A 26473-nucleotide genomic window follows, 5' to 3' on the forward strand; every position below is an offset into this window, starting at 1 on the left:
GCAGGAGCAGGGCCAACCACACTGCAGCATTCACAAAACAATCAGCCTTTAATGGAAATCAAGAAGGAAGGAGGCGAGAGGAGGGTGCAGGGATGGGGCCTCGCCCATATCAACCCCTCCAGCCAAGCCTGGGTAGTGGCCAGATGCTGCCCCCTCCCCACACTTCACAGCTCTCTGGCAAGAGGGCAGGATGTCGGTGGCCCCTGTCCAGCACGCCTGCAGTGCAAAGGGCCGCCCGGGAGCCCAGGAGGATGTGGGTGGTATAAGCAGAGCTCGGGCACAGGTGAGACAGCAGGAGATGAAGCAGCAGCAGCAGGTGTTGCTTAAGCCAGAATGATTTCCGAGGTCCCCCAAGGAAGGGCTCTTCGTCTCCTGGGTTGGCGGGCAGGGGTTGGAGGGAGACGGTCACCCCCAGTGTGAGTCTGGTGCCATGGAGAGGAGCTTGGGGCGGAGCAAGTGCCAGCCTGCAAAGGGCAGGTGCGAGCTTCAGTGGCACTGTGGTTGTTGGCCTTAGAGCCCAGGTCAGGGGCAGGGAACGGGGTGCCCTGCTTGTGCCCAGAGTGGTGCTTGCGGGATCGAGCAGAAGTCCCCAAGTTCCCCGGTGCCATTCTCTGCTGAAGCTGTGCCTGGGCTGAGCACTGGTCTGCCTGCTCCCAACCCCTACCCCAGACACCTGGGATCCCCCTATTTAGCCTCTTGCAAGGTTCCCACAGCCAACTTCACTGCTTGGAACACAGCCCAGTCCATCTAGGAGAAAAGGAGAGGACAAGGAGTTTACAGTCGCGCCCCGGGCTCTCCCTGCCGCGAACACCCTCCCTGGGCGCAGCTGTGCTGTGGGGGGAATTGGGCAGCACACTCAGGCTCCCGGCCAGTGTCACACTCACCTGGGCATAAAGCAGGCGGCAGTCAGGGGGCAGGCTGGGCCCCTGGTGGCAGAGCTGAGCAGAGAGGGCAGCGGTCTCGGGGGACAGGAAGTGCTGAGTGACACTCACTGTGCTGACCAGCCCCTGCACCTGTGCCAGGGACGGGGTGGGCAGGAGGGTCAGTGGGGACTCAGGATGACGCACCCTGCCCCACTGGTTCCTGAGGTCTGCTTCCCCAGATGACTCCCACCCAGCTCTCAGAGAGCAGAGGCCCTGGGTCCAGCACCAGCCACCCCCAAAGGGCGCGGCCAAAACCAGGCCAAGGGGATGCCAGAGACGGCACAAGCAGAGCGGGCACCCAAGGACACAAAGCCCAGTTGGCTTGATGACTTCAAGACCACTCCTCTTCCCTGCAGTGGAGGCGTGACTTCCTGCTCTGCCTAGCTCCAGAGGGGAACTGAGAGGGACGAGGGTAGACCAGGCTGGGGAATGCTTCCGATATTCTGAGCTCTCTGCAGAGCCCCCGCCTGCACGCTCCGGGGAAGCACCTGGTGGGGAGCCCCCGCGGGCACCAGCACGGCCTCTCCGGGGGCCTGCAGCAGAGTCCAGCAGCTCACACCCCACTCCTCCCGCAGGCGCCGCCGCAGCCCTGCGTCCAGGTAGCAGCTGCCCGGGGTGCCAGGCTCCAAGTTTCCCGCCCCGGCCGGGCACACCTCAAAGAAAAGGAGGAATGAGCAAGGCGGGAGGCTAGGGCGGGGCTGCAGGAAGATGGGGCATGGGCTGCCCAAAGGCCAGAGGCAAAGGAAAGAGCCGCAGGGGTCAAGTCTTGAAGGGCAGGGGGAGGACATAGGGGTGGGAGAGAAAGGAGCAGGATGGTGAAGGGCTGGGGTCGCTCACGTTGGCAGAATAGAGATTTGGCTGGAAGGAGCTGAGAGGAAAGGATTAAGGGCTCTGAGGCTGGGGGTCTAAATCCCCGCTTTTCCCGGGGCTAGATGCCTTGAATAGCCTCTGTGGCCCTGGCCCTGGGCCCTCTGCTCCCTCCTTCAAAGGTACCCCTTTCTCCAAAACCCAGGAAGACGTCCTGCATAATCTCAACTTATAAACTGTCTACACCAAGAGCTCTTAATTGTGGAGTCCTGTGAATATCCTGAACTGTGTGCTAAGCTGTAGGTGAGCAGATAGCTGTACGTCCCTGGGGAGACAATCCAAAGCATGCGTCAGATTCTTCTAAGATCCCAGATCCTGAAAAGGCACAGCCACACGGAAGTTCTGACTCCCCAGTGGATGGACCGACCGGCTTGCCTGTCCAGGCTGAGGCCTCTGAAGCAGGCACAGCTTTGGGGGGCCTTCACCAGCCCAACCAGAGTGGGGAGCTCCTTGGGTAGATGGGAACTCGTGGAGGCCAGGGCCCAAGGAACACCTGCAGAGGTGAACCCAGCATCGTGCTTCAGCTGCCCACCAGCTCCATCCAGCCCTTCAGCTAGAACTTTAGCAATTACTCCTGGGCTTAGGGCTCAGGCCTCCAAGACCAGGCCATGGGAAGAGGGGAGGCTGGTGAGTCAGGTTGGACCCTAGGGTAACCCCAGGCAGGTGCCAAGGAAGTCCAACCTGGAACTAGAGCAGTGTTTCCCAGGCCACCCAGTGAGAATATGCCCCTCAGACCTTCCCGGTGAATTATCGGGTTTGGCTATGCGGGACTGCCCACAGCCGGCCACACCCAGATCAGACAAGGCCACCTATGCATGAAGGCGCGCTGCTGTCTGCTCCCCTCTGCGTGTCCCAGCACCTGCGTGAGTCCATCCGTGTGTGTGCATCTCCTGTGGGCAGGAGGGTGGCAGTGGACAGCCACGTTGACACCTGCACGTCCGTGTGTGTGCATGTGCCTGAGCAGGGGTGACACTTGGTGGGCGTCCTTTCCCCAGGACAGTCAGGGCTCAGCTGGACTTTGGAACCACAGGGCCTCCCCCACCTCCTGCTCACCCCCTCCTCTTCTCCTTCCCTGCCCCCTCTCCTGGCCCCGTGTCTCTCTCCACCTACCACGCTGCCCCCCCTTAGCCCTTCCTTGCTAGCACCTCAAAGGGCGCCTCCTCATAAGGTGCAGATTTCCGAGAGGGGAGCAGTGGGACGGATTCTCAGGTGAGCTTCCTGTTGCCCTTCGGCCAGCCCCCACCTGGAGCCTGCAGCGGGGAGGCTGCCTGTCCCCAGGGGGAGCACAGTGTAGCGACCCGGGCTGGGAACAGCCACAAGCTCGGGTCCCAGCTTTACCACTCAGCCTCAGTGTTCTCACCTGCAAAATGGGAAAGCAGCAGTACCTACCGCACGGGGTGCTCGTGACAATTAACAGAGAATGTACCCAAGGCCCTGAGCACAGTGCCCAGCCTGTGGCAGCTCTTGCTTCATTTCATCACTAGGTCCCCCACTTTCTGTGCGCCCCACTGCACACCTCTCAGGAGGGCCCAGTCTGCCTTCTCTGCACCAGTGGAGTCCAGCTCACCTGAGGCAAGGGAGCGAGCACACGGGGCACACACACAGAGGGAGAGCTTCTGGGGCTGGAAGGGGAAGGGGAGAGCTCCCGGCTCCCTCCTCACCATCTGGAGAAAGCGGCGGATGCGCTGGGCGTCCTGTGCCCGGAACACGTGCCACACGGTGCTGACCTGGCTGCCCGGAGACCAGAGCCCCTCCCCGTCCAGGGCTGAGAGGAAATCTGGGGGAGAAAGACGGCTCAGGAGGGCCCAGGGCCAGCAGAGACAGCACCTCGCATCTGCAGCTTGCGTCGACCCTTGCTTCCAGCCAAGGACGCACCTTTCTGTGTCCAGTGCCAGGCAGGCAGTGGGGCTTCAGCGCGTACCAGGACACTGACCAGGTCGGTCACCTCCACACAGAGGTTCTTGGTCCCCAGGTGCCCACACTGTGGGCTCACACCTGTATGGAGGTAGAGAAAAGACACTTGGGAATGGGCCCCAGGACCTCGGCACTGACACATGTGTTCTTGGAGATGACGGGAAGGGGGTAGGGACTGGGCAGGAATGGAGTGGACACTCACCATAGGCCGCCCACAGCTGGGGCTCCAGTGGACGCAGGACAGAGCCCCAAGGGAGGTAGGAGGCCAGGTTGAGCTTCCCATGGCGGGCACAGTACTCTGGGAGTGGCAGGCTGGCAGCCAGGCTCTCCACCCTGTGTGTGTGTGGGGGGGGGGTGTCACGCCCAGCAGGCTCAATCCAGGCACCAGAGACCCCGTCCAAGCCCGCAAAGCTAGAGTAGCTTCCCGAGGCAAGCACAGAGCACTGAGCGTCCCAGGGCCAAGGAGGAGAGGCAGGGAGGCCCGGCCAGACAGCCCTACGGCACCACGCACCTGCTGGTGTCCTCGTCCCCCAGAGCTCTGTGCAGCAGGAAGACCGAGCCCTCATCTGACTTTGGGCGAACTAGGGGAAGAGACAGAAAGGCCATTGGCCCAGGGAGGAACCTCCTTGGCCCAGAGGCCCTGCTCCCGTGGCAGCAACAGAGTCCAGTTTCTGCGCTGGGCCCTGCTTCCAGCTGCCCCCCGGGTCACTCTGGGACTTCGATGCCCCCCCAGCATCATAGGGGCTCCCAGCTCCTCTACCCCACATCAGGGATACTCACTCTCAGGCCGGGAGAATCCCTCCCAGAACGTTGTGCTGCCCAGGCTTGCGGGCTGGGGAGGTCTGAGGGGGGTCAGTGCCTGCACCTGGCCTCCAAGCGCCCCTAGAGCTTCTGTCCCCCACAGGTGGCCTTGCAATGTCCCCTGAATCCCTGACACCAACACGGGCTGTAGTGGGGAAAGAAAGGGGGACACGGGGAGAATGGATGGGGTACCCAACATGGCCAGGCCGGGGCATGTTGTAGGGGCACCAGAACGGCGTGGGGACAGGCCCTGTTGTTCCCTCCGAGTGACGGACCAGGTCTGCCTGGGCCTCAGGATCAAGGCCCTGAGGGTAGGCGAGGCTGTGAGAGCTGGGAGCCTCACCTGGCCCTGCCGCCAGTGCTCCTGGAAGAGGTGGAAGCCTCGCCGAGGCCTGGGCTCCTGCAGCCACAGCAAAGCCCCGGGGGGAGGCAGCCGGGGCCGCACCGGTGAGAGGGGCAGGCCCAGGCCTTTGCGCAGGCCCGGCCCGGCCCGCAGCCCCGGCCCCAGGGCTCTCTCCTGAATCTTCCGTTCCACTACCTGCGCGATGATGCTGTCCAGGATGTTAGTGATGCGGTCGTCCTGCGGGGAGGGAGGGGCGGAGAGGCAGGCGTGCTCAGGACCCGCCTGACCCTGCAGGGAAGGCCAGCCCAGTACCCGCCTGACCCTGCAGGGAAGGCCAGCCCAGTACCCGCCTGACCCTGCAGGGAAGTCCAGCCCAGTTTCGGCCCCAGGCCCCCAGCCCTCCCTTCGTGCCCTCGCTCACGCTGGGCAGGGCCGGAGTGACAGGGGCGAAGGCCATGTGTATCCGTTCGTGCCCCAAGCAGAGCTTGACAGCAGTGGAGGCCAGCAGTTCACAGAGAGAGGGACAAGGCAGGGGCCCTTGGCCAGCACGGTCCTCTGCCGGGGTCTCTCTGGAGTCTGGGGTCTCTGTTAGGAAGGAGGGCGGTGAGGGGCTTCACCTTTCTCTTGAGGCTCCATTGCCCATGTGCCCTTCCCTCCTCTCCTGGCGGAATCTGCTCTGTCCTCACTGGCACTGCCCATCTCAACTCTGGTCTGGATGCACTTGCCTCCCACCAGCTTTCCTGCCAGCGTGTCTAGGACCTCTCCAAAGGAGGGGCTCAGAACAGGGGTCCGGCTGGAGAGGGGTTAGGAGGCTTGTCCTAGATTTTATTTAGATTTATTTTCTTTGGAATGACTTGAGAAGAGAGATGGTGATGGGGGGCTGGGGGGATGGCTAAAGCCATGCCAATCTCTCCTGGGGATTCCAGCCTGGCCCAGCCTCCCCCGCACAGTCTGAGCAAGGCGCAGGGGGCCGCTCACCCTCCTTAGTGTCCTTGGTCCTGTTGGTATCCCTGTTGCAGGAAGGTTGTGGAGTTGGGGGAGTTTTCTCCGTCGGCTCCTTCTGTTAAACCCAGCCGCCACCCCCCCCCCCATCCAACCAGAGATTTAAAAATGGCAAATGCATCTCAATCCAATTCAACCCACAAGTATTAACAGTGGACTCTTGTTAAGTCCTAAAATCGTGTTTACAAGGAGCGAAATGTCATACGATACAACGTGAGGTGGAAAAAAGCTGCCCATGGACTTATGCATACAGCACGATCTAAAGTATACTCAAAAGAGGCTGGAATAAATAGATAGGCAAATGACTGGAAAGAAATATGTCAAAATGGTAACGGTGGTATTGTAAGCCACTGCTGTTTTCTTCCTTATTCTTGTCTGTATTTTCCAAATTTTCCACAGCGGGAATGTGTACGGTGTCTGGCACACAAAAGGCATTTGATAAACCCTTTCTTGAATAAATGACTTTTATAATAAAAACATGAACTTCATAAAAACTTTGTGAAACGCGCACTGAGCACCTGCTCTGTGTCAGGTGCGGGGACTACTGAGAAGGTGGGCCGACACTCCACCTGTAGGAGCCTGCGCCTGGGGAGCGGAAAGACGGGACTCCAGCAGCTCGAGCAAGATGCTGGGACGCGCACAGAGAGGGTGGGACCTCCAGGCAGGCAGAGAGCGAGGACTTCTGCTGGGCGGGTGGGGGGAGGCGGGGCAGAGGCTAGAGCTCACTCCATGGGCCCTCATCCCCAGGAGAAGAGAAGAAGCCTGATTTCACCGGCTTCCATGTCCCTCTTCACTCCCCTCAAAAGAAAAGGACCAAACTCTGCCAAATCAAAGTCAGGAATTTGCAGACACACCGCCTAATCCTGGGGCGCACCAGCCAGTGCCCTGTCCCGTGCCCTGCTTCTTACCTGCTGGCCCCCATCCCCAGGGGTCCACACCCGGGCATCAGCTTGGCAGGGGCAGTGCCCCCGGATGTCAAACTTGACCCAGACCTGGTGCATTGCAGTGCTCAATTCTGCCAAAGCTGTGAGGGGGAGAGGGGAGATGGAATTTGCCGGTGACTGCAGACAGGGGGCCACTTCCATGCTGCTTGGCCTCACCAACCAGGAGGGCATGGGATCGGGCTGAGGGACATCCAAACAGGAAGCTGGTCTCCCCCAGGACCTGCCCTCTGTACACCCCACCCCTCCAAGAGGGCTCACCCTGGCTGGAGACAAACTGGGTGAGCATCAGGGAACAGGCACTGTGCCCAGCCTCCTGGGGACACTTCTCCATGGACTGTTCCTGAGAGCCTGTTGGGGGTAGGAAAGGAGAAGCTGCAGGTCAGGAAATCAAGATAAACCCAGGTTAAAGTCAGGGAAGAAGAGCAAGGGAATGATATCTAAATCGGGGACCTTGAGAATCTACAAAACATGGGCTTTCTGGGAAACCTGAGTTCCCTAGTGACATAGGATCCTTTGCTTGCAGAACGCAGAGCCGTTAATATGCTGAGTGCGTTGCAAGATGCAAGACAATCATGTAGAATATGGTGTTCCGAAAGGTTTCTGACCCTGGAACTCTTTTTGGCCATGTCTATTGGAACACTGGGAAATTTCAAGTGTTGAGGTGGCGGAATTGAGCCAAGGGAGAGAAAGCTGAGAACCATGAAGAGAGCAGAACTTGGATTCAGAAGGCCTGCCTTTAAATCCTGGGCCCAACACTTACGAGCTGTGTGACCTTGCACAAGTCACTTAACCTCTCTGAGTTTTTCTCATCTGGAAAACGGAGGCAATAATACCTACTTCACAGTGTTGTAAGGTTTAAAAAGGTGCAAGCTGAGCCAAGTGAGAGATAGAGAGTAGGCACTCGACTTCTTTTAAGGATATGGGCATGGCCCTCTGATCTGGGGAGAGGAAAAGGTCTGCTCTAAAGGGCATTGAGCAGTGGTAGCTGAGGCTGCGGAGGGAGACTTTCTCAGGGAGCCACAGCCAAGAAATGACCATGAACTTTTTTTTTTTTTTGCCACGCCACATGGCATGCCGGATCTTAGTTCCCCAACCAGGTATCGAACCCGTGCCCCATGCAGTGGAAGTGCAGTCTTAACCACTGGACTGCCAGGGAAGTCCCTGGCCATGAACTCTAGAGCATCCCTTCCGAAGCCCCCAGCTCCTTTCCTACCTTCTTTCTCCCTGGTCCTCCAAGCTCCTGCCATGCGACCACAGGCCACACACAGCCGGTGGCTGCAGCAGGGGCATCGCCAGTGGGTGTTGAAGAGTCCATGGTGGCAGCGGCTACAGCAACGTGGAATGCCTGGGTTGTCCTCTGTCCCGGCTGGCCCCTGGCCTGCTGACCACAGGAGAGAACGGGGTCAGAGGGGCCTCAAGTCAGTGGCCCCTTTGAGGACCTCATGTGGGAGGCCTCCAGGAAGGGATGGACACACAGGAGCAGTTTCCACTCAGGGGCTGCCCCAGAAGGGAGACAGGCCCCCTTACAGTCACCCTTGATTACTCAACAGCCCCTGTAAAGAACCTACTTGCCGCACCGTCCGTCTGCAGCCAACCCTCCCAGGCCAGTGCAGGCTGCACCTCCCTGGCGCCTGCCCCAGGGCCCCCTGAGCCACAGGACTCCCAAAACAGTCCTTCATCCCCCCAGCCCACAACACAGTGGTGTCTCCTCAGGGGATTCCTCTGTATCTCAGAAGAGGAAACCTTGGGAGGCTGCTCCTTCCCTCACCCAGAGTTTCAGACCAAGCCCTGTTGGTAGGTGGGAGGTTGCCAGTGAGCACACGTTCATATACTCATCGACACACACTCGTCCCATCCAGGGCTGGGTGCTGGGGATCCAGAGCTGGTCAGGACCTGCCACTTGCACTCCCAGCACTCACATCACAAGGGGGGAGATGGGCCCATAAACATGGTAATGCTCGTGGCATCATGGGGTGGGTGCTAGAGCATGAGTGGGATGGAAGGAGGAGGGTGGGGACAGCTGCACAAACGGCCCTGAGCGATGAGTAACTTTTCATTCACCGGGTAGGAATGGAAGGGAAGCGCGTTCCAGGCAGAGGGAACAAAGGGTGCCGAGGCCTGAGGGGGCGGACAAGCTCAGGTGAGCCAAGAGGGCCGGGCGTGTGCCAGGAATCGGGCGGAGGGAGTGGCACGGTGGACAGGGGCTGGCTGTGAAAGGGGAAGGGGCTGGACTCTCTGGGACAAGAGGGAGCCACCAGGGGGTTCCATCCAGGGAGTGACAAGACAGCAGGAGTGTCTGGTCATTCCCCATGGAAGGGATGCAGGAGGGAGAGCCTGGAACCAGAGGGATTAGCTGATTGCCTCGAGCTCCTCCCATCTCTAACCTCGGCCCCAATCCTACCAGCTTCCCAGGGCCCAACAGCCCACCATCCCCGGAAGCCTTCCTTCCCTTGCAAAGCTGCAGAGAGCTCCCACCCCACCCCCGCCTCCCTCCCGGTGCTCTTGCAGACACTTGGCATTCAGTCTCATTTCCCCAAAGCTCTTAGAGGGTTGAGCCAGATCAGGTTTTACACCTTCCCAACATCCCCCGTCCAGGCCAGAAACTGGAATACAAGTTGACAGAGCCTGAGCTGGGAATAAGGGCACAGTGCGGCAGGAGCTCTCCCGCGCTGGCAGCAGGTTGGTAGGCAGTGCTGGGGGAGGGAGGTCCCATGCTCCTTGTGAAAGTACTGACCACAGGACCGGGCCGTCCCGGGGTCCTGAATGCCTGGTGGGGGCCTGCTCACCTTCCCGCTGGGCCCAGGCCAAGACCTCCCGCTCCCTCCGCAGCACGTGGCACAGTCGGTCTCCCAGAGCACTTAGCAGGTGCTTGGCGAGGCCCATGCTGAGCCCGGCCTCCTCCGGGCCAGACCCTCCTCCCTCGGAGCTGGCTGCCGTGTCTTCCTCTTGCTGCTGCAATCTGGAGGTAGGGCAGAGGAAGGTGAGCAGGGAGCCCCACTGGGAGGATGCTGGGGGCAGCCGGGGGCAACAGGCTCACCTGGGCACTGGCTGGGAGTGGCAGGCCGGCCCTCCCGCCGCACCAGCTGCCTGGGCACAGCTTTGGCACTGAGTCATGCCTGCCGGGGGAGCTGCGCAAGGTGTATCCTGAAGCCCCGGGTCCTGGAGTCTGGCCCTGACGTCTCGGGGTCCTGAGGGGACAATGCTGCTGGTCAGGAGGCCGGGCTTCCTGGGCTTCTGTGAACCCCAGGCCCTGCCTTAGCACCCAGACCGTCCCCACACAGAGCCAGCGCTGTCCCTGGGCCCGGGCCTACGAGGCCTGATTCGGAACGAGGGAACCAGGCAGCCGGAAACTTCAAAAAGGCTGAGCCCTAACATGGACTGACGGGCCACGTTTGGGGCAGCTGGGGCGCAGGATCCAGTCGGTGTAGACTTGGGTTAGCTCTGCCTCAGCCTCAGTGATACCGCTGGCTGCGTGACAGTGTGAAGAGACAATCCCGACGTGGACGGAGGGCGATGGAAGGTGAGAAGGCCGGAGAGTTTCAACACAGGCCACAGGTGCAGTAACCCTAGAAGTCGGAGGGGCCTACAGCTTCCCAGCGCAGGCAGAGGCCTGGAAGAGCACAGACAGACCCATGCCAGGTGCAGGGGTGCAAGACCAGAGAAAGAGTCCTGATCCAGGCCCAGCAGTCTGGGAGGCCAAGAAACCGAGGTGATCCCGAAGAACCGAGGCTGGGGCCGGCAGTGCCAGAACCCTCTGTGAAGGGCAGACCTTGACAGAGGGGTCCAAGATGTGCCCAAGTCCTAACACTGGCAGAGTCCAAAATGAGTTTCTATGATCCAGCTGGCCCAGAGAGTAGTTGTTTGTTCCTGAGGCAGGACAAGGGGTCCTTCAGGAGATGTAATCCCCCCGACGGGAGATTTGTGGCACAAGTAATCACAAAAGTGACTGTTCATTGAGTGCTTGCTAAGTGCCGTTTACGTGAATGATATTGTTTAATCTTTGCAGCACTCTTTACGGGGTAGGTGCTGTCTTTATCCCCATTTTATAGATGGAGAAACTGATGCCCAGAGAGGTGAAGTAACCAGCCCAAGGTCACATAGCACCAATCAGCAAAGCCAGGAGCCAGGTATTCTGACTCCGGAGTCCACACTCTGAATCCTGTCATTATACTGTCACCAAAACGCCATGGCTCGGGAGTAGGCACACGAAAATAGGAGCCACATGCTGGACGGGTCTGGCCTGTACCTGCTAAGGATTCCCAGAGAGCTATCCCATCCAGGTGGGCAATTGGACAGCTGGCTGTGATCTACTCATAAAGGACTTCTGATCCCACCTCCCTGCAAAGCCCCAGTCCCGGCTGCACCCTCCCAAGTAGGGCCCCCTGCAGGCCCTCCCCTGTCCCCTTACCTCTGTGGTCATCACGCTGTTTTGCCTCTGCCTTGTTCCCAAATGATGAGTCCAGCAGCTCCTGCCAACCTCTGGCCTCCTGCCCCACACTGCCCGGGAAAGGCCCGGACGGGCGCTTGGCGGCTGGGCTGCCCACTGCTCCCTGGACCTCGGGGCTGCTTGCCCTCTTGAGGGCCCGCAGCTGGGCTGCTGGGCTTTCCTCCTCCCCAGAGCAGCTGTCTGGGCACCCAAACTGCTCAGAGTGTCGTGTGAGCCATGTCTTCTTCAGCTTGGTGTGATGGCTGGGCGGGCAGGCCCTGGGACCAGGGGCCTTGTTTGCTTCCTCGCTGGATTCACTCGGCCCACTGGTTCCCCCCTCCAGGTCCTCCTGGCACTTCCCACAAGGGCCAAGACCTCCATCTCTAGCTGGTGGGTGAGATGAGCAACGGTCCACCTGGGTGGTAGGAGGCCCAGGAGAGGGGCACCTTGATGTGGCTGACGGCCCCAGCTGGTACCCAAGGCTCCCGCCTCCCGGTACAGCCCAGACATTGCCAAGAGTATGAACCAGGCCTGGGGAACAAGTGGGCCACAGGGTCCGGGGAACAGTATCTGGATGCCCCAGGACAAGGGGGCAAAGATTCTGATGCCTGCCGACTCCTGTCTCTCCATCTCTCTGGTGGAGTGAAGGGCGTTCCACCTCCCCAGTTCTCTGGAGATGCCCACCAGGCACTAAGCCCAACAACCCACGTTCCACAGTTGCCAGTGGCTCCTTTGCCAGCCTGAGAATGCTTGGATCCTTGCAGTAAAAACCCTAAAGAGAGGAGAAGGGATTAAGCTCATGCTGACTTTGCTTCCCACTGCTTAAAAGGATGGGCAGAACTGACAACCATCAGGTGTGAGCCTGTGTGGCTTTAAGGGTTGTGAAAATACTGAAGAACATACTGGTTAATAGGCACTGGTCCCCTAACTGCCTCCGCCACAGTCCTGGCTACCCCAGATCCTTCCCCAGGATTTCTCAGGCCTCCCCATAACCCAGCAACTAAAGGCTTCATGCCTGGCACAGTCAAAGGGCCTCCAGGATCTATTCAGATTGTGTGATGCCCTGTACCACACTGGATTTAAAATATTTTACATCTCATCCCTGAGGTGACCCTGGGGGGGGTCACTTGTGGGGGAAGTGCCAGAGGTACAGGCCATGGGGCCACCTGCCCATCCCACTCCCAGATACAGGGCCTTGTCTACCCCTCCCCCCAGGACAAGACCACACATTCTGAGGCCCCAGTTCCCAGGGCCTTGTTCTGGGTGGACAATGTGTGAGTCAATTCCTGAAATGGCCCAAAGGCAGGTGAGGCCTAATGAAATGGGTTTGCTCAGAAGAGGAATTGCTTGGGGTCGACTATGCCTGAGCTGACAGGCTCCTCCTCTGCCTGGGTACCACCTTATCTTTTCATCAAAATGGAAGGGCAGAGCGGTTTGGCCCCGGCAGCGTTGCTCAGGGGCCACTGAGCCCCGCTGCATGAGCCCCAGGTACCCTCTCTGCTCCAACACTCACCTTGCTGCCTAAGCTGAAGGCAGAGGGCACTTTGGGCTGGACTCCGGCGTACCCCCAGGGGTGTGGGGTCAGGGGCCAGTCACATGGACGCTCTGGGGGCAGGCTGGACACTAGGTAGGGTGGCAGGCAGCTGGGCACCCAGAAGGGAGCTTGCTCAAGAATATTGGTCTCCAGAAGAAAGGGGCAGTGCAAGGGTCGGAAAGCCACAGGGTCACTCTTGGGAGGGCCACCGTTATGCTCAGGAATCAGTGGGCCATAGCAAGGCGGGCATGCTGACCCACAGAATGCCAGCGGATGGCTAAGCATCGTCTCCTTCCAGCGCAGGCCCTCCTTGCTGCCCGACCAGCTAGCCTTCCTCTCCCCATTCCGGGGACCTTTGCCCTCCACCAATGGGAGCATGTCCTTGGGGCTCCGGGGGAAGCCAGGGGGGAGCCAGGAGCCTGGGGTGCTCAGGACACCCCTCCAGAAAGGAACAGGCTCTCCCAGGCACAGTGCTGCAGGGCTCAGGCCATCTTGTGGTGGGGTATCCAGCTCTGGTCCCACGATGCCATTCTCAGGGGCTGTTTTCTCCCAGGCTGGGCTGTCCTTCAGGAAGCTGGGCGTACTCTCCATCGCTCTCCTGCCCTCATGGGGCTCTCCCAGAGGGGGTCCCTGGAGCATAACCACCAAGGCATGAGCTGCTTAGGCACCTGCCTCAAGCACCCTACCGCCTGGTACAGAGTGGGCACCGCCCTGGCAGCACCAAGGCACCCCAAACCAGTAAGACAAGTGCCAGCCTACAGCTGGGCTCCACGTTGCCTGCCACATGAGACTCAAAGGACCCGCCTGAGTGGGATGTTCCAGTGTGGGACGTCATCCCTTCCCCTGAATGCCTGGAACTTGACAGCCCACCTGGGCCAGGGCCCCTCAGCAGAGACTGCCGATTCTAGGATGACATGTCCCGGCCTCGTCGAGCCTGGAACTGGTCATGAGCCATGGGGAAGGACAGAGGGCAAGAACCCAAAAGATGTGCTCCATGGAAGGCACTGCACTGGGAGACAAGAAAGTTGGATCCTGGCCCTGATCCAGTCACCTGCTGTGTGACCTTGGGCAAGTCACGTCACTCCTCTGGTGCCCTTGTGTAAAATAGGGCTGGGAAATGGGCAGGCTCAGAAGCCTCTTCCCTGCGCTGCAGTCTGTGGTTCTGGGGGTGCTGCTTCCCCACCCCCAGCCCTCAGCCCCACCTAGGCTTGTTTGGGTGGGAAGTGCAGACAGGGCAGGCTGGAGTCACGGGGGAGAGCAGGGCTGCTGGCTGGAATCTCTCCCTACACCTGGGCAGCCCCGAGTCTGCCTCTTCCAGGTGCTGTACAGTTTCTTGGCTCCTGAGGCAGAGCCGAGGACAACTGCTGGGGGCTGGGATCTCCACCGCTGCCCCCAAGGGAAGGAGTGAGCCGGCACAGGGGAGGGAAGTTAGAGGCCTCAGCAGGGATGGGTCAAGATGCCCCAGTCCAGCCGGCAGTGCTAGGGCGGCCGGTGGACGCTGGTAACTGCAGCCTGGCCGAGGGGAGGGAAGGAGGCGGGGAAAGCGGGCTAGGGCCCACAGAGAGGCAAAGGAGGGAAAATTGAACGTGCGTGCAAAGGACCAGGATGACAGGTGGCACCAGAGCCGCAGCGCTCTCCCAGCACGGCCACGTCGGCCCACTGGGGGAAGCCCCAGGAAGGAGGGGAGGGAGCCCAGGGAGCCGTGACACAGGGCGCTTGGGTTTTCTGGGGCCACCGCTCCGAGGCGATCCAGCCCCGTCGGACATCCTAACTTTCAGAGGTGTGGCCAAGCCCAGAGGAGCAAGGGGAGCTCATTCCCTGCGTGCGGCGCGGGCTCGGCTTAGAAATACCCTCCTATGGGCGTCCCCAGAAGGCGCGCGCCCGGCGCCCCTCTCAGCCCTTACCTGGGCTTCACGCGCCGGGCGCGGCGCGGGCGGCGGAGGTCTTTGTGGCCGACGCCGGGCGCCCTCTCCCCATGGGCTGGCTCCGGGGCCTCCCGGCCGGCGGGCGAGGACTCGTTCGTTCTCCCGCTCTCTGCTCAGCGCGCTGGCGCTCTCTTTCCCCCGGGGCGGCGGGGGCGCTCTAGGGCCGCAGGTTGGAGGGGTCGGGCTCCGGGATCTGCAGGATGCGGCACACGGCGCGGATCGGCCGCACCAGCTTCTGGGCCGAGGCCGTGGGTTGCGCCATGGGACGCCGAGACTCCGTGCTGCGCTGCGGGGAGGGCCGGGCCGGGGCTAGGGAGCGGGTGCCCCCGGAGGGAGAGAGGGAGCCGGGCCGGGGGGAACGCGCGCCCCGGGTCGGAGATGGCGGAGTGGGGGGAAAGGCCGAGGGGCCGGGGGAGGGGGTCGTGCCTGGAAGGGGGGCCGATCCCGTGACCCGGGAGAGAGGCACCAGCTACGGCGCAGCACGGCGCGGCGCGGCTAATGGAGGGAGTGCCCAGCGGAGAGCGCAGCAGGACCTCTGATCGCCATCGCCAGACGCGCAACTGAGAGTGGGGAAGCTGCTCCGCCGGTTTCCTCCTCCAGCACCCTGCGGGGAAACAGGAGCCCGAGATTCGGCGGCCCCGCCTGGGCCTGCCCCCTCCCGGGCCCCGGGGGCTTCCGCCAACGCCCCGGCGATGCCACCGGCTGCGCACGGGGAGAATGAGCCCTTTGTTCCCCCCTCCCCCCCGCAGCACCCGGGCGCCTGCCGAGAGAGGCTCCCCCGGGGCAGCGTGCCAGCTTCCCAGCCGCCCCACCCTCCCGTGGGCCCGGCCCCGGAGCCTGGCAGGCGGGCAGCACCCCCACTATAGGTGGCAAGCCCGGGAACTGGAGCAAAGGGCGGGAGGGGCCGGACCAGGCCACGATGGGGTGGGGTGCCCCCAGGGGTGCCAGGGCAGGGTTGCTGGGAGGGGTCAGTGCCAGAGCTGGCAGGGGCAGTCGAGTTCTCACGGGTCAGTGATGGGCGCTCTGACCCACGCCAGCCTCCCCGTGCTTGCTGGACCACTGGCTCCTGATCCTCTCCAGCTCTGGCACATGGGCACACACGCTGGCCCAGGTCTGCCCTGCCCGGTCCTCATCTGGCCAAGCTGCTCTTCACCGTTCCAGACACAAGCCCCCTCCCAGGGCACAGTGTCCTGCCTTAGCAGTTCTAGAAGGGTCTAGGCTCTAGTCTGTTCCTGGTCTAAGGGCCCCAGTTTCACCAATTGTCCAGAGAGGAAGTGGGACCAGATGCGCTCCACCACCTGCTCTAGCCCCATGTTCTGAGGGTCTGCCCCATCCTGTGCTCCTAGTGTTTCCAGGCCCAGCCCTGGAGAGGAGCCCATGGGAGTGGCTCCTGGGAGGGAGCAGAGAGGAGGAGAGGAAATGGGAAAGCAGGGCACCCTCCACCCGAGGAAGCATCCTGGCCCTTCTGCGAGGGTGGTTCCAGAGCACAGACACAAACAGATTCAAACACACACAGACAGATTCAGACACACACAGAAACCCACACGCCCAACGGGCGCTTCACTTCCCCTCAGGCACCCACGTCCCACCCCGCGACTCCCCTGCCTCCCTGTGGAAGCCATCCTTGGCCTGCCTTCACCCAGCCTGGGACAGAGAGAGCATCACCCCACCCACCCCCATTCCATCGAAGGGATGAGTTCTTGGATGCCTCTAGCCTTGTCCCAGGTCACACTACCATCCCTGGAGCAGGAAGCCATGAGGGCCTGGAGGGAGCCTTCCTCCCAAGAGACTGGAGGGGAGGCCGGGATCCTTTCACCAGTTGAGGAGAAGAGGAGGGGTCCTGAGGAGAGGAGGCCTGAAGGGGTCGGCACCAGGCAAGACTTAGGTCATGTTGGCATAGATTCTCCTGGCCCCTTCGCCTTCCCCCAGAGGCCGGTTCTGTGGCAGGGCAGGCTGGTAGGGGTTGTTTACATGACTGAGTTATTAACACTCCCTTCCTCCCATAGCTCCCCTGAGGGGTGGCCTGGACCTGAGTGTGCCAGGGGAAGTGATCCTGGAGGATCTAACCCAGACTGCAGTCTCCAAGCCCCAAGCCCCAAGCCCCAGCCTCCGGCTCCCAGGCTGGCTCCAGGATGTGGATGGAGGGCTGGGGTGTGCCTGTAGTCCCCCATCTGTGTCCTCTGGCAACCAAAACTTGTGGGAGATTCCAGGGGGAGATTCCTGCGGCTTGAGGCCTAGAAGAGGCTGGGCAGGGCAGGGTGGGAGCCTGGGCTGTCCAGGCCCCGAGGGGAAGGGGACTGCCCCAGGGGAGTGGGACAGACACCTCCCCCCACCCCCTTTGCCAAGTCTGCTTTGTCAGATCACTGCCTCTGGACTAGACCAGGACTCTCAGGACAGGCTCCTAAAATGCACAGGGGGTGGTGGGGGGGATTGGGGTGGCGGGGGAAGGAACCCCTTTCCACCCTCGCCCAGCTCCCCATCCTGCTCCACAGCCCATGCCACAGGCCCACAGAGCCCTTGTAGCTGGCTGTTCCGTGCCTGAGGACAGAGCAGATCTGAGGAGCCACACAAAGACACAAACAGAAGGAAAGCCACGCAACGTGTGGACACAATGCCGGATCCGTGGACAGAGGCGAGCTGACCAGCACCCCCAGACACGCGTGGGTCCGCTCCGGCCCCGCAACGACCCCTCAAGAGCACTGACACACACACACTGATACACACGTTCCCACTGACACGCGCAGCAGCACTCATGAGCCAGCTGCCCTCACGCTGTCCCCAGAGCCCCTTACCTGGGCAAGCACAAGTGCCCTTCGGGTGGAGCAGCCCCCTGCCCAGGGGAAGGCAGCAGGCGGGGGCGGGGAAAGGAGCCCCGGAGAGTCAGGCCAAGCTGCCACTAATCCGGGCAGGGAGAGGGGGGGCACCCACACGTCAGAGCGGGGACTGCCGGGTGGAGGGCATCTGAGGACATCCCCTCCCACACACGCGGCCGTCTGGGCACCTAGCCCTACTTCCCCAGCCCCTCCATCCTTCAGACAGCTGAGGCTGGCCTCCCCCCACCCCACCCCCACCCTTGTGGCAACGCCTGGGGCGGGGGCATGGGGGAGGGGGGAATACCGGGGAGAATTCTCCCAGGACGTGGGGAGAGGGGCAGAGGCAGGGAAGTGTGGAGATGCTTCTGGAGCCAGGAGGAAGCTCCGCGGCAGATGCCCCCTCCCCTCTCACCCACCCACCCGCATCTCTGACCTAGTTCCTCTTCTCAGTTTGCACCTCACCAATGCCCCTTCTCCTTCCGCCCAACCTTCCCTCCCCTGCAATCCAACCACCCTGGTAGAGAAAGCTACCTCATTCCGCCCGGGCTCAGGACCTTCTGCCTAGTAACCCAGCTCCGGCCCCCCGGGATTTCCCAAGCAGCGGGCCTCATCCTCCTGCCGGGGCTTCTGCGCCTACCCAGCTACAGGGCATCCCAGTCCCTGATGCTGGGCGGGGGACAAGGGAGCGAGAGCCGGAGCGCTCACCTCTTCAACCCCTTAAAGGGTGGGGCAGTGCCAGCCAAGACGCCCCAACTCAGCCTGGGCCAGGGCTGTGTTGAAACAAGAGGCTAACCACGCTGCTGCCGCCCAGAGTGGCAGCGAAAAATGCAGCAGTGGGGCTAGTGCACCTGGAGGCCAGAGGTAGGGAAGGGGGACCAGGACCGGGAGGGACCGAAGAGGTAGGGAGAGAGAGGAGCCACCAGAAAGGTCCAAGGGACAGCTGGGCTGTGGGGAGGAGGGAGAAGGGAGGGCTGGGAATGAAGGGCCACCTGCACCTGGGAACTTGGAGGCAATGGGGGCATCCCTCAGAAGCAGACAAGATGGATGAGGAGGCCAGAGTGAGCGCAAATCGAGCAGGGCTGGTACCTGGGCCAAGCAAAGTTGTGTGCTTCCAAGGGGACTGGCCTAGGCTCTTCATCTCCGTACCAGTGCCCGGCGTGATTCTGCCTGGGAAGGCAGTGGGCATACTGGTGGGTAATAGAAGGTGGGGGGCCGTGGGTAGGCCAGAGCAAGGCCTAACCTTCCCCTAGGGGCCAGGCCAGAGAGGGCATGGGCTGGGCCAGTAACCCCATGCAGAGGGAGATGGTGCTGGGCAGATGTGTCAGTGATTCTCAGAGGGACAGGGCAGGCTCTGAGGGAAGCCCAGCCCACACCCAATGCCCCAGTCTCGGGATCACATGTGCTTGTCCAGAACTTGGAATTCTCCTTGCCCCTTCCCTTCTGGCCCCAGGATGTCTTGGAATCCAAACAACTGCAGCAGACATTCGCCAAACATGTGTTACAGAGACCTGGGCATTTTCAAGGCTCTGTGATGGTCACCAAGGAGATGCAGGGTACAAAGTTGAATGTACAAGGTCATCCCCAGCCTCGAGGAGCTTCTGCTCACTTGGTCCATGTTCTTTTACCAGCTAACATTCCCTGAAGCACCTTAGGTGTCAGGCCCTGTGCTGGGCACTGCAGGTAATGATTGGAGTCGGGCATGCTAACAAACGTTAACAAGGTGCTTCCAGTCCCAGCCTGGAAAAATCAGGGGAGCGTCACAGAGGGGGTGATGCTTAGCTCAGAAATGAGAGACTAAGTACTTCACCATGTACTACAATATTTCACTTGGTCTAAACCACCATTTGCTCCGGGCCAGGATACAAAAGTAAGACACAAATCTATTCATTATGAAGTCACAATGTAGTGGGGGGGAAATACGATGTGCTCAAGGCAAAAATAGAAGTCCATGCAGGAACAGAGACAGCGTGGTCTAGATGAGCAATCAACCCCAAGGGGGCAAAGGGAAGGTTACAGAGGGCTTCCTGGAGGAGGTGATGTCTGAGTGGGGTTCAGAGGGCAAATAGGAACAGGACAGAGTGTTGGGGGGACAGGAGAAGAGCATGGAGACATGAGAGAGTCCAGACTGATGAGGTGGGGAGCAAGAAGCAATTGGGGTCTAGGGGAGTCTGGTTGGTCAGGGAGTGGAGGGGGCGATGGACACATGAGCACAGCCCACGGCATCGTGCGCCCAGGACAGGGTGAGCGGGCCAGAGATCAGGAGCCTCAGGATCCTCAGGAGGGGTTGGAGTCAGGGGAGGGCTCTTGGAGAAAGCAGATCATGAAGGAAGGCCGTGACGGCCTGGATGGAAGACTGTTGGGAGCACAGGCGATGCATACAGTGCAGCAAAGGCCTGGAGGCCAAGGTCGGAATGAAAGTGATGCGTTCTGCAGACAGAAATAGGAGCAGCGGGGCAGCCAGGCTAGCCCGGAGGCTGGGGCTAAGATAGCCATCAGGGACCATCTCTAATTCAGCCCCGGGGCCCAAGTGAGCCTGCCTGTCACTGTAAGACCCCATCCAAGGAATGAGGGCTGGTGAAGCCCCAGCTCCCAGGAAAACTCCCTCACCAGCCGGCACCTTCAGGCCTCCCCCAGCTGCTCCCCGCTTTGAGTTTTTATTTCATTTTGTCCATTTATCACACACTCCTCTGTTTTTCTCTCTCAGTTCAGGGGAGTGGATCCTGCCATTCCACCCCCACCAAGGCGACTTCTGGGCAGACTTGCATCAGGAGACAGGGCCCTGACCCACAGGCAGCACAATCATGGAGAAGTTGCTTCACCTCTCCAAGTCTCAGTTCTTCCATCTGTAAAATGGTTATAACCCCGACCTGACAGGCTTGACAGGAGAATTTAAGGAAATCATCTCTTTAAAATGCCCAACACAAGGTCAGACAAGCAATCAATGTTTCTTTTTGTTTTTTTGTAAATTTATTTATTTATTTTTGGCTGCGTTGGGTCTTTGTTGCTGCGCATGGGTTTTTTCTAGTTGGGACGAGCAGGGGCTACTCTTCGTTGCGGTGTGCAGGCTTCTCATTGCAATGGCTTCTCTTGTTGCGGAGCACGGTCTCTAGGTGCGCGGGCTTCCGTAGTTGTGGCACGTGGGCTCAGTAGTTGTGGCACGTGGGCTCAGTAGTTGTGGCTCACGGGCTCTAGAGCGCAGGTTCAGTAGCTGTGGTGCATGGGCTTAGTTGCTCTGCGGCATGTGGGATCTTCCCAGACCAGGGCACGAACCCTTGTCCCCTACATTGGCAGGCAGATTCTTAACCACTGCGCCACCAGGGAAGTCCCCACAATCAATGTTTGATAACTGCTAGTTTCCTTCTCCTTGCCTCCCAGGCAAGAAACTTTCTCATTTACTCTAGTTCTGCACAGTGGTTAAGTACACTGACTCTGGAGCCAGACTGCCTGGTTTCCAAGCCCAACTCTGCCACTTACTAGCTGTGTGACCTCAGGCAAATTACTTGCCCTCTCGGTGCCTGTTTTCCCATTTGTGAAATGGAGATTATAATAATAGTATGTACCTCATGAGATTGTTGTGAGGATTAAATTAATATATGTCGGGGGCTCAGCGCAGCCCCTGCTGGGGCAGCCACATTCTAGGTGCTAGCTCTCACTTGACTTTGTATCCCCAGTTTCTCGAAACATGCCTGGTACCTGGGAGATGCTCAATAAAGATTTTTGAATGAATAAATGAAGAGATAAATCAACCCCATGATGCAAGGGAACACCAAAATAGGAAGTCATTGAACACCAATCCGTGAGGAGCTAAGCCACCCAGCAGATTAAGTACTTCCCCCAAATAAACCCGGATAATCCCCATACCCAGAGTTAATCCACACTCCTCAGGTCACTCCGGGTGACCACCCCATTTCCCCTCTTCGTACCCGACACTCTCACCCATCTCTTGACTTAAGCGAAAGCGGGAAAGAAGAGGAGGCATGTGGGTGGGAGAGGGGAGCAGCCCGGGGACAGTACAGTAAGACCAGCATCCAGGGGCAGGAGAGGCCAGGGCTGGGCACTGGCTGCCCCAGGGATTAGAGTAGGGGATGGAGTGGAGCCAGCAAACAGCCTGGGTCTCAGAACAGAGGAGATTCGTGGATGGGACGGCTGAGGACCAATGACCACGAGCAGCAGGGAGGGCCTTTGGAGGCCGGACCGAGTTCTGCATCATCCCTCCAGCCAGCTAGCTGACAGGCCCCAGCAGGGCAAGGCCCTACCCAGCCTCCAAGCTCCGCCCTCCTTGACCTGGAAGCTGGGGGCAGCCCAGACCCTGGCAGCTGCTGCCCTCTCACGGCCACTCCGCAGAGGTGCAAAGCTCCTACTGTCAACCTGAGTGTTTACGAACTCGATGCACCGGGAGCTGCCTAGAGGCCTGGCAGGCCCTTGGAGGAAATCGGCCTCCCCAGCCCTAATCTTCCGCACAGCTTCAGCTAATCCCCATGAGATTATCGTGCTGCCTGAGGTCCCTCCACACCTTTGCCCCCACTGGTTTCTACTTCCCGTCAAGGCCTGATCCCATCCCCTCCGGATTGCATTCTTAGACTCTGGACTGCCCGCCCCCCCCCACCGCACCCCACTCTCCCATCCGTGTTCTCAGAGGTCCCCAAGAGCTTTCCATAATAGTACTTGCCGCATCACAACAATTTGTCAATGGCTATCTGCCGCAGAACACTGGGCCCCTCTGGCAGTCTGTCCGGCCTTTCAGCACTAGGCCCAGACTGGCCTGGGGCAGGCTGTTTAATACCACGTGCTGTGAGGGCTGGGACTACAAACCAGAAGAGACAGAGCACTTTTACGCATTTATTTATCAAAACTTCCACAAACCTGGCCTCATTCACCAACACAAACCATACAACCAGGACACACACACGGCCTTGGAGAAGGCTGTGAAGTACTTTGAAGGACAGGAAGGAACGAACACAGCTGGGTGGGCTTTGGGTTTCGTTTTTCAGGGGTCTGGGGAGGGCTCTGGTTCCATACCTGGGAAGGTAGAGGGGCGAGGAGGACAATAAATAGAACCCTGAGCCCAGCCTGCTTTGGTGCATCATGGGTGCAGCCCCACACGTGGCCCGTAACCGACAGCAAGAGTCAGGAGGGCAGCACGCAGGCAGCTGGTGCAGGCAGGCCAGACGTGCAGCCAGAGGTCCCCTCCAAACAGTCCCAACGCCCTGCAGGGCACGAGGTAAGACCGGGCCAGGCTCCGCAGACCCTAGCTGTCCATGTCTGAAGGCGTGGTCTTCTTCCTCGTCCGAACCTTCAGGGAGCGCGAGGTGCCCTGTGGGGAGAGAGAGCAGGCACACCGTGAGAGATGCGGGCTGAGGCGGCCACCAGGGCAGCTCACTTCCCTTGTGCCTTCCTCACCACCGACCTCCCGCACCAGCGGCTTCCTCTTGACCACACGCAGACTCTGGGTGCGGCCCAGAGGCTTCTCTCGGGGCCGCGCTGATGGCTGGGGGACCACTTCTGTGTCTGACCAACACTCATCCTCGGTGTCACTGTCCTGCAGGCCCCCTGCCCGGTACCCTGTTGTGGAGGAGAGGGAGGCCGGGAGGCAAAGCTGGGCACGGACACAGTCTGAAGGCCTGGGGCCAGCTGAGCCTGGCTTTCCTCTGGCCCTGGGGGGAGCCACAGCTTGCCTGGAGGAAGCCATGCCTCTCGGGACAGCTCTGGCTTCCTCTGCCCACTCACCGATGGGTGGCCTGCGGTGGGATACCTGGTCCTCCAGGTAGAGGGGATCCTGGTAGGTGGGAGCGGGGGCATCGGAGATGGTGCGCAGGTCCTGCATGGAGAAGCTCCGCAGCCTTCCGGCCAGTGCGCCCTGACTCTGCAAGAGAGTGGGATCCGCTGCTCCACCTGACGGAGGGGGGCAGGGCTCCTGGCAGGAAGGGGCCTCAACCAGGGGAGCTGCCCAGGAAAATCAAGGCTGACCTGCAAGCAATCCCTGGGGCACAGGCCTCAGAACCGAAAGAAATATGGCAACCTTCTAGCCCTGTGCCTTTGTGGCGCCAGCAGGAAGGTAGGGCCCAGGGAGCAAGAGGAGCCACTCACGGTCAGTGTCAGAGCCAGGGAAGTCTGAACTTAAAGCTCTGTGCTCCTGCCAACACCCCACCTGTCACCTCTCGCCCCTGTTCCCCCGGCCTGGACAGCTGCGATCTCTCAGCTCCCTGACAGAGAGCTGGACTCGCTCAAAAGGCCCCGGGGGTAGGGGTGGGGGTGGGGGAGGGCTGGGGCCCAGGGCACCTTGGTGGCTGCCTGCACAGCAGCCGAGGCGGCAATGTTGAGGCCCCGCTTCCCAAAGCTGAGCACCGTCTCGTAGCTGCGCTCCTTGGCCTGCACGATGTAGGTGTCGATCTCCTGCGGACACGGGGGAAGGAAAGCTCAGGCGGACAGCCCTAGTCACTCCTCTATGGCCCAGAAAAACCACTGGGAGCCACGCCTCCCAGCCCACCCCACCCACAGAGCACAGGGCTCCTCATCCACTCACCGGATGCTACACCTCAATGATCGGCCATGCTCCAGCCTCCTCCCACCATCCCCAAACCAACTTCCAGCTGGTGTCTCACACCCCCAAAAGATCATTCACGTGTGTCCCCATTTGATTTTCCCAGAAGAGGAGGAAGGCTAGGCTCTGTCAAGGTCCCATGGCTAAACAGCAGCAGGATGGGATTTGAGCCTAGGTGTCCCCAGTGTCTTGAGCTGCAAGTCCAGGGCTCTTCGCCTCACACCCACTCCTACACTGCCCGCCCTGCCACCCCCTGGGGTACCTTCTCATGGCGAGACAAGGATGGGTGGACGAACTTGCGGTAAAGCAGGCTGGCCCCCTTGGTATAGGGCGAAAGCAGCCACAGCACAAATGCCATCTTGATCTCGTAGTAGAAAGGGAACCTGTCAGAGCAGAGGGGGCAAGGTCTGCCAGGGAGCCAGGCCAGGGAGGGCTACCCGCTCCCCGCAGCCCACAGAACCCCAGTGCCCATACCAGGAAATAAAGATGTCTGTGAAGGTCTCCACTGCCATGAAGAGTGCAAAGACGATCCAGTACATCATCCACCGAACCTGGACGGGGAGGGGCGGGCAGAGAGGTCAGAGGCCAGCAGCTGAGCCTGCAGTGCCAAATCCCCTGTCCCGGGCTGACCCAGCCCAGAGATTCCAGAAAGCCCGTCCCACTGCATTCCCCTGGCACCTGGCTGGCCTTAGAAAGTTGCCTCTGAGAAACTGCCACTCATTCCTGTACCCATCCCCAACAGGCTGCACCCACAAGATCCTGCAAAGAATCCCAATAGCCCATCCTCCATCCACACCCACTCTGCTCCAGGGTACGCCACCAGATTCTACCCCTGGAGGAAAGGGAGGCCAGCTCCGACTCCCCCACCTCGCCAAATCCTACCACACCCCCAAGGCTGTGGTCCCCCCACCTGAGCTGAGCCCTCCTGCCCACCCCCACACTCACATATTCACGAATGTTCTTGGTCTTCACAGCCTTGTAGGAAGCATAAGTTGGGTACAGCATCCCAAACACCAGCCTGAAGAGCAGCCCCCAAAGCAGAGGGAGAGTGTGAGGAGCACCACGCCCCATGTCCCTGCCAGGTGGCGGCCTCCCCCCCACCCCATGTTCGAGGTGGCAGTGCCTGCCCTGTTCTTCCCGCTTGGCTTGCACAACCTGCACCTGACTCAGTGCCCTGGAGGCCACCTCCCCACCCTGTTGTTTACAAACATCCCAAGCCTGCCCAGGCCTGCACGAGTGGCCCATGGGTGCATGATGCAGCGAGAGCACAGATAGCCACTCCACAAGGTGAGTGGGAGGCAGGCTTCGGAGCCATGAGAGCACCAGGCTGTTCCCTCCCCTGGACGTGCAATCAGGCCCAGGGCCACCAGACCTGGCACTGCCAGGTTGCAGGCAAGGATATTCCAGCCAGGTGAGGAGTAGGACAGAGTGGGGAAGCTGGGGCCAGGGTGGTGAGTCACGTGACTGACTGCTCAGATGGGAAGCCGGCACCTGGATTCTCTGCCCACAACGTGCCACATCCTGTGTTTGCCAAGGGGCGGCTGGCCAGCCTGTGGTCCTCCGTCCCACTCACCTGCCTGCAGTGTGTGTGCGACTGCAGGGGGTCGCCATCAGCCAAGTAGGCTTGAGTGCGGGGGGACAAGCACACGGTGCCCAATGCCTTGTGCAGGCCCGCAGGTCCGTTAACCCTTGCGGTGAATGTTGGAGGGAGGGGAAAGGTGTGACATAGCTCAGAAAAAGCCCCCTTCTCCACCTGACATTCCCAGCTTCCACCCCAGGGGCGGGCTGACATCCAGGGCTAGAGAGGGTATTAGAGCGGCCATACTCACACCACCAGGCGACAGATCATCCAGGACACCATCCTGCAGTCTCGGGAGCGAAGGGAGATCCCTCCAGGAAGACGCCCAGAGGGACGCTCACGCCTGCGCTGGGATGGGATTAACAGTGGAGGTGTGGGAACCACAGGGGCGCTCGGGCTGCCTCTTGGTGGAGGCGGAGCCCACCGCCCACTAACTCCGCAGTGCTGGAAGCCTGAAGAATGGGGAGACCAGTGGGCCGGGGCAGGCAGGAACCAAGTTGGGAGCCGGTACCGGCCGGCACGCTCTTCCGCCCCGCCGCTCGGGCAGTTACGGCTCCGACGCGCACTTCCTGCCCCGGAGAACCAGGCGTTCGGCCCTTGCCGGGGGCGCTGTGGGTCCCGGGCAAGGGGTGGCTGGTCGCAGCCTGCGTTCCTGCGGGTCCCCACGGCCCCAGTGCGCCAGGACACCTGCACCGGCCTCGGGGCGGAGTTTGCAACTCACTTGAAAGTTGCACGGAACCGGGCTCTGCCCAACCCCAGGTCTCCGGCGCGTGGCGCAGGCGCAGTGCGGCCGCGGAGGGGCGGGGCGAGGTCAGGGAGGTGAGAGGCCTGCCCCTTAAAGTGGCGGTGCGCCTCTGACTG

At 60.7% G+C, this 26473-nt stretch overlaps 3 protein-coding genes and 1 long non-coding RNA gene across 16 annotated transcripts; 1 reads left to right on the forward strand and 3 right to left on the reverse strand.

Annotated features, from left to right (window-relative positions):
* Nucleotides 1-29: 29 nt before the first annotated feature.
* Nucleotides 30-14792, reverse strand: HR (HR lysine demethylase and nuclear receptor corepressor). 7 transcript variants are annotated; one of them, XM_082471246.1, is made up of 19 exons: nt 14659-14792; nt 12734-13384; nt 11203-11992; nt 9832-9982; nt 9581-9753; nt 8008-8175; nt 7053-7142; nt 6759-6874; nt 5827-5908; nt 5270-5433; nt 4849-5085; nt 4485-4650; nt 4216-4285; nt 3907-4037; nt 3666-3785; nt 3452-3567; nt 1412-1576; nt 885-1013; nt 30-747 (listed from the first exon to the last, which is right to left on the reverse strand). In XM_082471246.1, exons 2-19 carry the CDS (start codon nt 13343-13345, stop codon nt 685-687), a joined length of 3543 nt encoding a protein of 1180 aa, XP_082327372.1. In that variant the 5' UTR covers nt 13346-13384; nt 14659-14792; the 3' UTR covers nt 30-684. The 7 variants fall into 7 exon arrangements, with proteins under 7 accessions (XP_082327372.1, XP_082327370.1, XP_082327369.1 ...); XM_082471244.1 differs by lacking the exon at nt 14659-14792 and adding an exon at nt 13514-13651 and having other exon boundaries at nt 8008-8172; XM_082471243.1 differs by lacking the exon at nt 14659-14792 and adding an exon at nt 13514-13651.
* A 44-nt stretch (nt 14793-14836) lies between these two features.
* Nucleotides 14837-14941, reverse strand: HRURF (HR upstream open reading frame; the record flags this gene model as incomplete). Its single annotated transcript, XM_082471389.1, has 1 exon — nt 14837-14941. The coding sequence occupies one exon, from the start codon at nt 14939-14941 to the stop codon at nt 14837-14839; it is 105 nt and encodes a 34-aa protein (XP_082327515.1).
* Nucleotides 14942-18028: 3087 nt separating this feature from the next.
* LOC309665163 lies at nt 18029-22209 on the forward strand. Its single transcript, XR_014266256.1, has 3 exons — nt 18029-19359; nt 20202-20417; nt 21164-22209. It is a non-coding gene; the product is annotated as an uncharacterized lncRNA (long non-coding RNA).
* Nucleotides 22210-22318: 109 nt separating this feature from the next.
* REEP4 (receptor accessory protein 4) lies at nt 22319-26351 on the reverse strand. Of its 7 annotated transcripts, none has more exons than XM_082471357.1 (9): nt 26334-26351; nt 25863-25960; nt 24979-25051; nt 24508-24584; nt 24296-24416; nt 23772-23885; nt 23220-23355; nt 22900-23054; nt 22319-22806 (listed from the first exon to the last, which is right to left on the reverse strand). In XM_082471357.1, exons 2-9 carry the CDS (start codon nt 25892-25894, stop codon nt 22741-22743), a joined length of 774 nt encoding a protein of 257 aa, XP_082327483.1. In that variant the 5' UTR covers nt 25895-25960; nt 26334-26351; the 3' UTR covers nt 22319-22740. The 7 variants fall into 7 exon arrangements, with proteins under 7 accessions (XP_082327483.1, XP_082327481.1, XP_082327485.1 ...); XM_082471355.1 differs by lacking the exon at nt 26334-26351 and adding an exon at nt 25607-25721 and having other exon boundaries at nt 24979-25008; nt 25863-26327; XM_082471359.1 differs by lacking the exon at nt 26334-26351 and having other exon boundaries at nt 24979-25008; nt 25863-26327.
* Nucleotides 26352-26473: the final 122 nt, after the last annotated feature.

The sequence above is a fragment of the Balaenoptera physalus genome (genome assembly GCF_965194825.1).
Source record: "Balaenoptera physalus genome assembly, chromosome: 7".
Classification (NCBI taxonomy): Eukaryota; Metazoa; Chordata; class Mammalia; order Artiodactyla; family Balaenopteridae; genus Balaenoptera; species Balaenoptera physalus.